Source organism: Styela clava, chromosome 12 (genome assembly GCF_964204865.1).
Source record: "Styela clava chromosome 12, kaStyClav1.hap1.2, whole genome shotgun sequence".
NCBI classification, from domain to species: Eukaryota; Metazoa; Chordata; class Ascidiacea; order Stolidobranchia; family Styelidae; genus Styela; species Styela clava.
In genome coordinates this window covers 18822254-18838273 of record NC_135261.1, presented here as the reverse complement: position 1 = coordinate 18838273, position 16020 = coordinate 18822254, and the positions used below count along the sequence as shown (strand labels likewise).

General features: G+C 33.6%; 1 protein-coding gene across 1 annotated transcript; it reads right to left on the bottom strand.

The window, feature by feature from the left end:
• Window positions 1–99: 99 nt before the first annotated feature.
• Window positions 100–15738, bottom strand: LOC120329663 (uncharacterized). The gene is made up of 8 exons (XM_039396385.2): window positions 15390–15738; window positions 7789–7973; window positions 7556–7695; window positions 6199–7234; window positions 4752–4902; window positions 4478–4595; window positions 3057–3197; window positions 100–1690 (listed from the first exon to the last, which is right to left on the bottom strand). Exons 1-8 carry the CDS (start codon window positions 15458–15460, stop codon window positions 1211–1213), a joined length of 2322 nt encoding a protein of 773 aa, XP_039252319.2. The 5' UTR covers window positions 15461–15738; the 3' UTR covers window positions 100–1210.
• Between the last annotated feature and the right edge of the window lie 282 nt (window positions 15739–16020).

Below are 16020 nucleotides of genomic sequence, written 5' to 3'. Positions count from 1 at the left end.
GTCTGTGTTAGCCAAGTGAATTTACCCCCTGCCCATGGGTTTCAATCATTTTACACAAATTGATGTAAAATAAGCAAACAAAATTAGTTACCTTCATGATGGTACACACACTTCTGGAGCGCCCGAAAGAGTGTGTGCGCAAACATCTTATATATATATGTATATATTCGCTGATGTTGTTGAATATTCAAGTTCATTAATTTTTAAAAAAACTGAATTTGTGGCTAACACACTTTATACCGAAGTACTCATTAAAAATGCTTTCGGAACAAAGTTCGTGATTTATCCTTTATTGTGACAATGGAAATGTTTATGAAAAAATATGATAAATAAATAAATAAAATATACGCAAAGCACAAAAAATGTTAAAATACAGAAAATTTTGCAAAAGGAACATATTCCAAAAACTATAGTCATTTAATAAAACATCAAAAGTGTTTTGTTTGATCAGAATAATTCAATAGAATAATATTCAGTCGAGCAGGAAACAACTTTATCGATAAAATTCATTAAATCAAATTTGGGTATTCCTGAATTATTACCCACTAACCAACAACAAGGTTAGTTTTTAAATTACAAGCAAAAAAAAACTCCTATTCGATTGTGTTGTAATGTGATAGCAATCTCACTAGTACTTTGCTAATTATTAATTTTGGTGTTATCGATTGTTTTAATATAGAGATTATCATAACTTCTGTTTTGTTGGAATATAATACTGCATACGAAATACTGCATCACAAGCTGCTAGACGTAAATGGTCGTGCTTTTTTTCAATGTTTTACGGAAACTTTCCGGGGAAAGCAATTATTGTTATTAAAATATTTTGCTCATATATATTCTTTTTGCGCACTCTCAACTTCTTCTCATTCAAGTATGAATGAGCGTTTTGTACAGAACAACAGTAGCGTAATAAGAAATCGGGAATGAACACCACCATCTACACCACAACGCAATGTGCAAAATGTTTAATATCTAGTGCAAAATTTCATAGAATGGACATTTTTGGGTCTAGTGAAAACTTAGTGTAACATTCTGACGAATTGTGAAGTCAGTCCAAGGAGCGTACCATTCAGGTCGTTTCGACCAACCCATACCACAGTGACGACGTTCTCGAAGTGTCGCACATGTGACACACCTTGCACGTGTTTCCACCTAATGCGAACGATCAGCCAAAACTAAAAGAATGACTGGTGTCCTCTCGTTTCGATCATCATTTGCAAGTGTGGATCTCTCTCTTCTCCGTGCATGTTTTGCACTCAACGTAGCAGCACCATCGAACTTCACATTGGCATGATCTCCGAACTATCCTAATATGTGTTGTGTAACCACGTCCACAACAAATTTTATCGCAGTTCGTATTCTTATCACATAATCTTCCCTTTGTGCCGAGAGAAAATCGCGTACGCCTACAATACTGTGGTGATTTCTCGAGATATACTAGTTCATTACTTCGCGGATTTTCTCTCACTCCGCCTATATCGATCCGTCTCCGTTCAACCCTCAGGCGTGGCCTACCAACTCTCGATATGTTGCCTGAGTCGCCAGAAATGTCACTGGTAGACGTAGTGTCAAACATTGCACTGACGTTGGTGGAGTTTGAAACGCTTGGCCGTAGTTCTGGCCTGTTTCTTCTGCTGCGACGTAGTCTAATTAGCTTTGGTTTTCCATCTGCACTGTTTATACTACCAACCTGTAAATATATAAATCACATCGATATAATTCACATGAATATATTTAGTTGGTATAAATAGCGTAAACCTCACGAGTTTAAATATTTGTAGTGTATTGTACAGACACTATGCTTATTCAATTTTGGTTATTTTTGCGCGCCAGCTTATCCAAATTCACGCATGATAACAATTTTGCAATTTTTAGTATTGACATAGTATAAAAGTTTTAGTGTTTTGAATGACAAGATCCTCAATTATGTTATTGTATTTTCGTTAAATGTACAATGTTTTGTTACCCGTGGAAGATGAACATGTGCATGGCATGTTAACAGTAATATGACATCACACTTTGGGAAATAATTTTATACCATTTAATACCCGCTACAGTTGCCCCTTAAACTGTATATTTGCGTGGTTGCACCTTTGCAAAGAACGATGCAAAGATGCAAGTAAACAACATCAATCTAGCTTTTGTAAACAGCACAGAACCACCCATATTTGCAGAATCAATGTTTATTTGATGGCGGCGCATAAGAGGCAAATCTGATGCAAGCTTTTCTTGTTTGTGTTGTCAATTAAAGTGATTGTTCTTTCAAGAGGGGTGGCTTTCTATACACATCACGCTCTCTCGAGCGAGAATTTGCACAACGATTAACACAATGCATTTTCTGCAGTTTTGTGGAAAAAACTTTCAGCAAAACAAATTTTCACAGCTTGCGGACGATTGTACATTCACCCACCCCCTATTAAAATGCATCTCGATATTCGATGACACATAGAAAAGCTTTCTTAGATCATTAATAGGTACAAGGGTACATCATCAACGAAATAAGTCACTCATAACTATGTCGTATGTTTCAAATTTGACAATTCCATACGTGTTTGACAACGATCAAAGCATACGTCCATTTTATCTTATTATATCCGTTATTTCTCCCTATCTGCTGCATCTAATTGAACTAGTTAATTTTATTGGTAATAATTGGTTAGCCTACATGATACATGTGGTAGCCCATCTGGGGTTAACATTAGGAATATTTAAACAAAGATATCTTGGCTAAAGAAAACATTGCCTTGTGCATTTGATGCATACAAAGTAAAAAAATGCACTCCTGAAAAACCATCGATTCGAAAACAAAGTAAACGATCAAGTAGGGTCGTGATCTCATAAATACTTTTTTCAAAAAAATAAATTTAATGACACATAAGAGCCAGATGGTTTTGCGTCAATCCGAGCATTGCAGAGTGTACATAATAAACAGAACAATTCTGAATCGATTTCCTTGGCGTAACCCGTTTAAAAAACACAGTTGAACTCAAATTTGCAGAGATATGTATAATTGTAGATGGTGTTAAAAATGGTGTTAAAAACAAGATTAATATTACCTTCACTGATCTATCATAAGCTTCCTTAATTTTTTGTCCAATTTCATAAAACGGAGCAACCTTTCGCCAGCAAGTTTTTGTTGTGCAAGATCCAGAAACACCATGACATTTGCACGTTTTTTGTACACTCTGTCTCACTACCTACAAAATAAACAGTACATAATCATTCCAAATAATTCTTACCAATTATTTTCAGAATTACTCACAGTAGGAAAGTAATTTAAAATACAGGCATACTATTTTGTGGCGTTGCCCTATTGGTAATTTAGATTCGAAAATAGGCTTTATGTCGCACTTAAAGCCATTTTGTTTTCAAGCATCAAAAATATTTGGTATAATAAAAGGAACATTTTTGGGTCACAAAGTATACATCTTACACAATTTTCAGGTTTAACACAAAATGAGGGATAATCCCCTAATAGGGAGACTTGATTCTTTTTTTAACCTAGTCAAAAGGACGTGATAGGATGCTCGAAAGTCCTTTTTGGAAGATAGGTCGTAAATAGCTTTATGATCCCCTTGGGGCGTCGCGCCGTTAGCTTTGCAAAATAGAGAGATCCGTTCTTATTCGATCATTATTTTATTATCTGCTTTTTGTGATATAAACACTGTCTGTTTTCAGATTTAGCACTAGCCCTTCAAATCGGGTTGACTTTATACAGCAGCACTTAGTACAGTTTTTGGTCGACTCTTGCTCCACAACACCTTATTTTGTTGTCAAAGGTACTTACGCGGATTAATGCGAATACAAAACGAGCTGTTTTTACAGGATTAAAAAAGGTCGAGGCCAGATTCAAATCAAAGTCATCTAAATACATTTACGCACGGGAGGTCCGAAATTATGGGCAATTTCTGAATCCACAATAGCCACAAGAAAATCACGGTCTTAACCAAATCTTCAGTCGAAAGTTGATCAGGAAACAAACATCATCGGAAAATGAAACTTATTTATTATTAGCGTAATAGTTCATGAGTCATTCGTTTTAAACAACAAGTCCGGTTAGAAATGGAGCATACGTAACGCAACATGTGAGCCTTCATTCGTTTACTTTCGTTGTAACTTATAGACAAAGAATTTTTTATTGCCAAAAGTTTTTTTTCTAACAGTCTCATGTATGAGGAATTGATTACCCCAAAATTGTTTCCTGATTGTATTGATTGGAAGTCATCAAGTCTCGTGTCATTTGGCATTTACTGACGCGTAATGCACCGTAATAATTTAGTGTGCTTTCAGTACCGCATGAAATTTTAGTTGTCGTCTCCTTTGAGTGTGACATCACATATAACAGATTTTTTAAAGAAAAACTACCTCACCATACTCGAAATATATCCTACCAGACAACCTTGAATTTTGTATAAATACCTGTGTAAAGCACCGCATTGGATATCCGAAAAGTGATTTTATTGAATTAGTAACGTACCCTTATACCCATGTCGCTGTTATGTTTATCAACTTCCGCCCTTATATCTCGGCTTCTTGATTTTGGTTTAAGAAATTGTCGGACAAATTTTGATGCACTGTGTACATTATCACCGCATCTGTAAAAAATGTAATAAACATATGTAAAAATAATTTATTTTATCAAAACAATAATGTTAATTCGACCCGAATATATACAGTACTAATAAACATTTTTACCGTGATTCATAAGAAATCAAGAAAGCGAGGTAGATGAATAAAATAAGATAATTTACCCTCCCCACATCCATGCTTCTTGATTTACATGATCAGAATAAGTTTCATCACATGAACATCTTTCTAAATATCCTTCAGCACAAGCTCGAGCCACTGAATGTGTAAGTCCTGCTGAGGATATGGCAAACAAGAAAGCAGTTTCTTTGTTACCTGAAATACAATTGAAATGTGGTTTTAATGTTGTTATGTGGGAACTGACTGTGAAATATGTTACATCAATTTTTGAGGCGTTTTTAAACCTCCTAAAAAGACAATTTTATTCGATTTCCTGTTAAATTTATATTGCAATTCTCGGCTTTATTTATATATAAAAGAGAATAAAAGAAATGCAGCAGAGAAAATAAAGAATCGGACAATATAATAATTTTGGTAAATTTGTAAATGATAATTTTAACTTCAAATTGTTTCATACAAAATAAAAACTTGAGAAGTCACCCAACACGCTTAAATTTTCCGGAACAAATTACGTAATCGACGTATCGGACCGTAAACTTGAACAAACTGCGTGAGAATATATCCTTAGTTCCCAGGGTATCCGACGTGCCAGACGTCTTCATCGATCAGCGGCTGACTGAACACACAATTATGTCGTCTCATGTGGCGTGTTTGCTAATAATATGGTCTAGTATTTTACTATTTAAACAAGGATGATAGATTTATATTGGAGATGAAGCTCATCTATAATAGTTAATTAACTCAAAATAAAGAACTTTTTTATACATGATACATATGTGACGTTAACGTTTGAAATATGATAATCGCAAAGATGTCCAGATGCGAAGCACTACTTCTGAACGCGCCAAGTGGAAAGCGAAATAAACTATTCTAGGTGTGTTCGCATTTTGATTTTGAATAGTGTGTTAATAATGTAGACATAATCCTAGCTGATTAAACAAAGGTCCTTAAATATGAATCTTCAACCAATCGGCATAATTTGAATAAGGGAAAATTTCAACTAAAACAAAACCGATTTCAGATGAAAAAGCAAGATGAAAAGATAAAAATTAACAGCACTCCTTACAAATTTCTTAAAAAAAAAATAGTCACGTCATGAGAACAACTTTTGCCCAAACATTTCTCAGCGATCCAAAGACTGATGAACTAGTTAGAGTTCGAAACAATAAGAAACTTTGGGCACCAAAAAAACAATTTGACCAATTACGGATCAATGCCGATTTTCAAATTAAAACGTGACAGTCGTCAGACATTACAACGTTATATCTATTTGTCCGTGAATATGAATTTAAAATAAATAAGAGCGATGTATTAGTAACTAACGCTACACTATAACGTCACATTAAATCATTTGAAATGATATGAAGTGTTTTATTGCAGCTAGGTTATTCCAAAATGGGAACGTGATAAAAGTATTATTTCGTAATTAACGACACTTAATCACAATTTGTTCAAGATATATTTGACATAACTTAAGCATGAATATAATACCTTTAGAAAGTAAATGTATTCTCGTATTCCCAGTTGAACAATTCCAACGTTCAAATCGAAACTGATGCTGACATTCTGCCACTGATGTTGCCGTAGCTTCGTGTAGAACTTGAGGGAGGCCAGGATCTCTCTTGCATAACTTTCTTTGTTTCCTGGTCAATTTAATCTCGTCACACTTCTTTTTCGATTTCTTCCGGTTTATATCTGCCGATGGCACCATTGGGGGTAAATCAGTTGCGCGAGATCCTGCGTCGGAACGAAGAGCCGCTGAAAACGATGAGGCATCTATTTCTTCGTTTACCTTTACATAGGCGTGCCCATTATCGTCCACGCCCATAAATGTCATGGTAGATGGGATGTCTTCAGACCTAAACAGAGGTTTGATTTCAATATCTCCTGACTCGGCATTGTTTTCTGTTTTGGATTCTGCCGGGACTTCCAGGGCAAGCGATCTCTCTCGTTCTTGTATGTGTTTTCCAGAATGGACTGCATGCATAATCGGATTGCTTCGGCCGTTTACGTCTCGTTTTCTCGCATACTCCATTCTCTTTTGTTGGTAAATATTAACATCCAATATTTCAGTATTACGACTGCTCGATGAAGTCCGATAGTTTGGTCCTTGTCTAGATCTTTGGTGGAGATCTGGATTTCCAGTCGCTGGTCGCTGCTGCTGAGATATTTGACGATAACGCTCGTAAGCAGGTTGCGAGCCATCTTTGCTTGAAACTATGCCATCAATATTAACGGATTGTACCGGTGGGGATATCGCTTGATCAAACATTCTATAAGCTTGTCGGTTTCCATTTGTAACACGCGGTCCTTGCGACGAAGCTATCATTCTCAGTCCGTCTCTTCCGTATCTGTACATTCCTGGTGGGTACCTGAACTGCGGAACTTGATAAGGGCGTCTTGGATACTGAGATACCCTTAAATTGCGATATCCGGGGTGTGGTCCTGCATGTCTTCTGGTGTAAGATGGAGTGAGACGTGTGTGGGGATCTGGTCTTTGTCCAGTTGTCGGTTTCATATCTGTATTCTGCAATGAATATCAGGAGGGTGTTTGCTTTGGCATTCAAATATTCATCACTCAAAACAACTAACAAGTTATTCGCCAAAAAAAAATTGAATTAGGAAAAAATACTATTTATGATCTGATGAATAAAGCCTATTCAAATAAGTTATGACTAGTTTCGTGTGAATTATTGAAGGGTTTCAGTTTCTATGTTTCAAATACTGTATTAATTTGCCATACTTTTATAATATCCCCCGCAAAGGTGAACCAAGAAAACGTTTTATACTTATAAATCATTGAAAGTGCAACGCAATGAATACATCCTTCCCGTATTGATCAACTTACCCCATAGACGCCTTGAGCAGTCCCATCTGTGTTTTGATGTATATGAGGTATTGGATTTCCAGTATCACCCCTTGATATTCCAGTTTTAGGCGATTCTGAATTCGTATTTCTCGACTCCGCGTCTTTTTTAAGTCTTTGACCTATAATATTAAAATAGTTTCAAAACTGATTGCAGGATATATATTTGGTATTAGTAAAAGATATAAATTATTCCTGTTTTTTTAAATAGCTACCTCGAGACGGCGTTGAATCAGTATCAGGCTTTGGGCTTAAATCTATTCTTTCGTATCCGTTAGACGGTGCTGTATAGTATCCATTTTCACTCCACATATACACTTCATCTTTAGTGTCTCCTGCCAGAAATATAGCTTCTGGGTCAACCGGTTTGATTTCCCGTAGTTGTCCCTTTGCTGTCAGTCTAGAAACAGACAAAATTTCAATATTATGGCATTTTTACTTGTCCACAGTGCTGATATATATGTGATTAGCATCCGAGAAGTCGTTTAATCAAATTTTACTTGCAATTGCAATTTAATCCAGAATTGTGATTAACAATACAAAAATTTCTTGATATTTTACCATAATTCTGTATTGCTACTAAACCTATTTTGTACGCTAACAAAGATGTCATTTTCGATTTTTCCACAAGTTTTCTATTTAGTAAATGTAATCCACTTCAGTGAAAAAATTACCTGCGCATAATATTCACATGACGGATTTTGTGACAAGTCCATTTATAATCTCACGAATTCACAGTTCACAAATAAAGTAAAAATTTATTTTTCCACATTTGCACCAAGAACAGTGTTGCACCAAGAACAGTGATCCGGTCTGCATCACTAACCTTACGATTTTTTTTTGACCAAATTACGTTATTTGAAGAAATTTTACCACGTTTTGACAAGAATTTACAAAATACTGGCTAAATTTTGTCAAATCTTTAAAACTGTGTGTGGTGAACCATTTTTCGATAAATTTTGCGCAAACAAGTCATAATGTAGAACGGATGTATACATGATTTGCACATAATTTTGAACAAGTGCTTATGCTCATTCAAGCAGCAAAGAAAATAAACATAAAAGGATCAGATTGTGGGATCCTGAACCAAAAACATCCAGGTCTCATGAGATAAGTCACTGTTAAAAAGCATTTAAATCAACACAAATATAAAATATATTTTTAAAGTCAGATATATTGAAGCTCTGAATAACAATTAGACTAACCACAAAATGAGGAATCATAAGATACATCAAATTGTATCGAAGTTGACGCCATTTTTATGATAAAATCATTAAAATTATAGACTAAAATTACGTGAGTCTCGATAAAAACAAACGCCAAAATCAAAATTCGATGTTCTTTACGCTTGAAAGATATTTATTTTCACAACCTCCTCTGGTATATTGAATCTACAATATATGATAGAATTGTTAAATTAACGTAATCCTATAAGTCAGAGTATTAACAGACTGAGGTATATACCAATATTTTTTGATTTTTTTAATTTATAGTGTGATCGCTTCGTGATACCTTGTTTGGGGACATCTACTTTAATTGACTATATAAATTAATGAATAATGGTGCCAGACAGAAAGTAAATAACGAAATCATACAGAATATTTTGATTTAAAGGCCTAGATTTATTTTCGATAAATCAGTCCGTCGGTCAGTTGATGCAACCAATTGCATTATGCTTAAGTACACAATCCAGAGTGGACGAAACCAGGAGTGCATAAAGGTCATATTTGATTTTGCTCAGGGTCAAAAAGACAAGATGGATAAGTTCTTGGGTGTACCACAACATTTGGCCTTTCCCATGTTGCAAGTGATACAAGATCTCACCCGAGACAAACCATCGTTTATGGGGTAAACACAGCTAGAGGTTGATTTATGCCACCCTATGCGCTGTGACGTATTTGAGGCTAATTTCCAAAGACTAGTAAAACAAAATTATTTACATTCTGTAACTATGAAGTATAAAACTACAATTTGCCGTCATATTATTCATATCTTTCCGATATTAATAACAGATAGTTATATCTTTCCATTACTATATTTGACGAAAGCCAATATTTTATAACACTTTGAACATATTTTCTAAAGTATTATATAATGTATTAGTTATATTTATAGTTAAACAATGTACCATCGTTTTAGAAGATCATCCAAACATTTCTCTTATCTAATGTTTATGCAACTAAAATTTCCAACTAAAACCGGATAAATGCACTTGCGTAGAAAGATACATAGGTTAGATTACTCAAAATTCATAACAATTAACACAGTAATGGTATAGTTGAAAATTTGAAACAGATATATAATAAAAATCTAGTTAATATTTATCATTATTTGATGCAGTGTCAAAGTATTTTTGTACCGATTTTATATCGATAAATCGTTTGTTGTGGCGGCAAATTCGCTGACGTCCGTGGGTACGTTTGCTCTGGTATTCACATAATACGACCTAATAATGAAATTGACCATTTAAGATATGATTGCGATAACGCGAGCGGTCAAAGTCATTGAGCGGATTTTAAAATTAGACATACCATTTCATGTGAAGTTATGCTACCATAAGTACACATCAAAGCGCTTTCCCGTGAAAAATATACCCACTGAAATAGTTTGAATTTGATTTTTGGAATTTAATATCTACAAAGGTATAGCAATTTTAGATTAGCTTCCGATGAAGAAAAGTTAAGTTCAGGTCTTACCTAAATGATAGGAATGGTAGATGAATGTTGCCACATAAAAGTGCGAAAATTGCGCAAGTATTCGAAATTAATAAATATGTGTGGGTTATTTATACTGTTATGTTTATTTTTACGTATCGTGCAAAATATGTTCGAAATAAAAATGTGATTTCCAAGATTGGATTTAATTATTAGTCTTTGTACTCTAATCATTTACGCATCTGCATCTCACATATTTCAATCATGAAATCAGAAGTTTCTGTGAATAGCTTTATTAAATGAGGTAGAAAAAAAATCTCACATTTTTATCAATTCAAGATGTAACTTTGATCTGATCTTTACACGTATATTGAAGTTATTGGCAATGGCTATATCGTTTAAGATGCACGAATTATTCGATCAATCTAAAATATTTAAATCTACTCTGGTAGTTTGAACGGAAATACGGAAATACTTATATCAAAAGAAGAATTGTTTGACAATATTTACTCTTCAATGGGTTGCACCTCACAGCTGAAAATATTCAAACCTTTTAAAATCGGAAGCATAGGGCTTCATCTTTCAATCCTACGTCATCAAGTGCAACATATCGGAAAAAAATAGTTTGTAAGGCAAGTTTCAAAAACGACCAAGGTTTCCAAATACATAAAATGTGTATGTTATGGATAAGATTAGACGTTATCCTGGGTGAATCGTATATACCATAAAAATCAATAAACTTTACTGTGTTTTGAAGTGTTATTGGTCTCGCGAACAAGGGTAATAAATACACAAGATGTTTGCACAGCCTTACGTAAGGATGCTTTTACCACAAAAATCGTAGGCCGAAGCTCAATAAAATACTCATCAAAACTCTTTTGTATGAAGTATTATCATCTTATCATGTTGAACACTTGTGGTGAAATTTTCTTGAATGAATCTTAACAGAAGTAAATTTATGTAATGTAAAATTCCAAAGTTATACCACTTTATGAACACCAAAATTCGGCTTCAAAATTTTGAACGTTTAATATTTCTAGGAACATGAACATAGATTTCCTTTCAAATTATGAAAGTTTTAAAGTTTGAAAGTTGTTTTAGTATTCGGCTCCAAAACATTTGTGTGAAGTTTAAATCTAACGTGCATGTAGATGAATTTCAGAAGTATTTCATGATTTTATAGAAATATCAATTTTGAAACATAAAAAATATCTTTGCCTTTAATAAATAAATGATTGTTTGTGCTATATAGAAGAATTTCTTTGATTGCGATCATTCCCCATACTTTACTTATAATACTACTTATTTTTATTATACTGAGTAGTTTTTGACTTTTGCATATTAGTGACCATTTGAAACGTGCTTATGACTTTAGTAATGGCAATTTGTTAGTTACCACATGATTTGATGTCTGATTGATAAAAAATTAAATACTGTTTAAATAATTTGTACATAGTACAGTTTAGGAAACAAAATTTTGCACACAGCAGTAAGTAAAAAAGGTGGGTTATATGGAATTACTGTGGTTATTTAAAAGGCCACCAACCTTGAAATATTGCCCCTCAAGTTGAAGATATTTCCGCAATAACGAAATAATATTTACATGTTAATGACGCAAGCAAATAGGTTTTAATGCTTGGCATAACATTTCGCTCATGTTAGATTAAGAGCCATCTTAAGACTTGTAAAAATAGAACAAAAAGTCTAGTCTCAGGCAATTTGCATGGTAAAATAGGACAAACTTCCTTCAAAAAATGGAATTCTAGACAAGAAAAGCTTATGCTATTAGTTCGAGCAGACAACGAATTAAGTTTTACTAAACAACAATATAACGTTTATTTACACTATGTCAAACTTGATACAATGTTAATCATTTTAATTCTGTTCACATATCTTTGGCCAGGTATGAAAATTCCTAAGACCATGATTATCTGACTCCATTCCGAACTGATAATAAGAATTTACATAAACCAACTAAAAATATACGAACTTCGTCGAATATAAACATATGAAAGAATTTTTATACAAAAAAGTAAATTTTATTCGTGGCTTTTTCATATATCACAGTTACTAAACAATATGCTGGTATTCTATTAAATTTAGCGCAATTAATTTGAATATTCCAATTCAATTTTTCCCGATGTTGCCATCACTCTAGAAAAGTAATTTCTCTTTTTTGACAAGGACTATTGGCATTCCTAAGTTGTTACCTATCATCGCCTTTTGTTTATTGTAAACAAAATTATCCCTATGTGGATTTTACGTACATTAACTCCACCGTATTTATCTGCAAATTGACAGCTAACCGACATTAGCTCATTCGGCGAATGTCGTAATACATGTGCTGCACCGTGTTTGAAATCAATGATGGATTAACAATATAAGTGACTATACGTTGAAAATGTTCTTGTAAAGATAATTTTTGATGAGATGGATATTATTTACAAAAATAAGCCAATGGCGAATGCCACGACCAATACAGCCAAATCATTCAAATGTTCTTTAGTCATACTACTATTCGAGACGTTTAGTATCATCAGAATAGTTATCACATGTTACAATTAATCAAGAGAAGCAGATAAGCAAATAGCCCAAGTTTTTGTGGTTTATTTTTCGTGTAAATGTCGTGATCAGGAGTTATTTATATTACATCGTATCATTGTTTTATCATTTATGATTGTGATGTCACAAAAATAAGTAATTCACGCGAATAACAAGATGATGTACATACACTGATGACGAGAGTTACTTTTTGATGAAATTTTATACAGATTTTCGAAATTTTCCTAATGCCTCGCAGAATTATTCGATTCACTGAGCGAAACAATTTGATCTCTTTCGTTTGTACCCGCGCGCACCCTATCGTAATTTTCACAAGGCAGATGTTACCTTACATATAGAAAGTTGTCGGTGTTGCAATAACATACACCCCCATTCTTTATAGGGTTACGGAATTCTTTCGTTGAGACTCCATATAAACAAGATGAACAAAGACACTTCGATTTAGTTCTGGTAGGCATACAATCATTTCGATCAATTAGGTCTTTCCAGTCGAGTTGTCATCTGCCACATTCGGGTGCTGATCGGGGTGACATCATTCAATTAGAGAATTGAGAAATAACTGAATTCAACATTGTAATAACATGCTTTGTTTTGGAAAATTTCGATTTGATTAATTGAGCAATAATTTCAAAAATCATATTCATAATTTGCTACGATAATTTGGTGAAAAAGATCGCGCTCCATCAGGACAATTTCTTCCCGCAGCGCGAATGTCTATCTATACAAATGGTTAGTTCTAGACTGTGGAACTAGCAGGCCACCTTTACACTTTATATTTGCAGAAAGAACATTTTTAAAATCCTGAATATTGTGTGTTTTTGAATTGAGATTTTTTTAACAATTTGTTGTAATTAAAAATACACTAACCGTTTCATTTAATGTTATAAAATATACTTTTATAAAATTTTTGTTCAACTTTCCGAACAGTGTATATATATGATGTTATGTGCGTGGGACTAGATGATATAAACTTTGAATTATTAACTATGGATGGTAATATCATCGGAATGATGTCGTTAAGCATCATATGCGAATATATTAAATGGGCATTTACGACCCTTTTATAGCCTCATTAAATCTTAAATGATATGCTGTGTACTGACCGTGTGTTATTTGACAATTCTCTATATAAATGTAAATGCATGATATTGTGCTATTTCAGAGCAAACATGTTTTCTTGTAAAGTAGAAAATAACGGAAAATAAAAATGTAAAATGATGTTAATGAATATTTTATGATTTTGTCATAAAAGCTTTTATTGTAGTAATATCTTTAAGATCTGTTCTTCAAATTATTTCGAGTCTAGTTAAACTTATCAATATATTCAATTTCCAAGTTGGATTCCCAATGAACTCGATAATATATAAAAGCTAGTGAGAGGTGAAGAGGCCGATTTTTCATATCAAGTTCTAGTTATGCCAAAGACGCTATTCCGAGAATGTAAATCATTGAATTTATCATCACTGCGTATAGCATACAATGAAATAAGATGAACACCATTACTAACGGATAATAATCTAATCACGTTACAACAAAAAGTTAACGAAAAGGGGTAAAACCTATCACCATACGGACAAATATATAGATCAATCAATGGTATTATCAATTAGCATATTTCAGCGAGATACCCTCGAACTGTCGCGTTTTCAACAACAGTCATCTGTTTACATCTCTTGGTTTAGAAATTCTTCAAAACCTATCAATTTTCACGTATTTTGTTCTAAAAGTTATCTTTCAAAGTTATATCATTGGATAATTCGAAATCCTTTTTTTTTCGGATAAAGACATCCCAAGAATTAAATTAAAAAGTGATATCACTATAGGGACGATTCGCTACTTAGAGATTTTCGAGGTTTCGCGTCAATGTAGATTCAGAAAGGTAATTTTTGATTACCAGCGGATAGAAAAGTACATATACTTGATTATCATCGGTTTGATCATCCTTGGCTATCAGATCAAACGGGTGACCAAACGATTGTGACAACATGATTTTTTTTTACAAAATATATCGACTACCGCATGCGATTGAAACTCATAGGAAACGCCCACACGACCAAAAGAATGGTTCTCCTATTTCCAAAATAATGCTAAACAATAAAATCGGATATAATCCGGACGCCTTTAACGGATATTCAACTTTTTTTAAAACGAGGGTTAAATGCATTTGTGTCCATACTGTCTCGTCTGGCGGTCACGAACAACATTGCTATTTCCCCATTGCTATTGTTTTACACAAAGCCTAATTGATGACCTAATTTACCGCTGCGGTTGTCAAAGATAAGACACCGACTTTGTTGAGTTGAAATTGCTTCCTGCTATATTTTATTGCATTATAATTGCACTATACATTCAGCGCATACATGCACAGCTTTTGAATTTTAGTTATATCATATTGAAGAATAGGTAAAAATATTTTTTTAATCTGTTTATTTGGAATTATTTTCACTTCAAGTAGTTAAATTAAAAAGATTTTATTTTACATTTGCCGAAAAATATCGCTATTCCCCATCAGCGTCGTTCTTTCTTTTACTAGCTTCATTTCAATACTATAATATCGCAGAGTAACCACGTCTCTAGAAAATATTAAAAACTATACTTACCCAAAATAAGCTACAGTATCTTGTAAAACCAAGGATGCTACGAATGCATAAATCCATACGAAAAACCTCATGTTTTTATTCCCGAAAAATTCTTAAAATATCCGAATAGTGGAAAGCTTGAACAAATCTGTGCTAGAAGCTGAATGACAAATGTTCAAATGATTGAAGAAGTCTAGATTTATTCCAAAGTTGCGAGACGAATTTTGAAATACTCTTCCCCTTTGCGGAAGATTTCGGGTTGGTCTCCGACGATGCGAAAAAATTCACCTGCAACGTGTGATATCATCCAGTTTAGCCCTAAATATAGGAACTTTTTTTGGAATTATGACGAAATATCTGTATTTATAAACAAACTGTAAAATTACCAAATTTTTGAAAGTTATCATTTTAACTTACTCTTAACATTTGAGCTTATAAAATTATTAGAACCTCAGACAAACCGAGTTGAAATGAAAATATAATAAAGCAGCATGAATTAAAATTCAATCGTAAAATGATGCGTAGCAATTTACTACGAAAACTAAATTTATTGTACGTTTTTAAACGTGAAAGCCGATGAAATCTGGACAAAATGTTGAAAAGACAGATTTGATAACTTCCTAAACACTTAATTAACAACGTTGACCTTTCC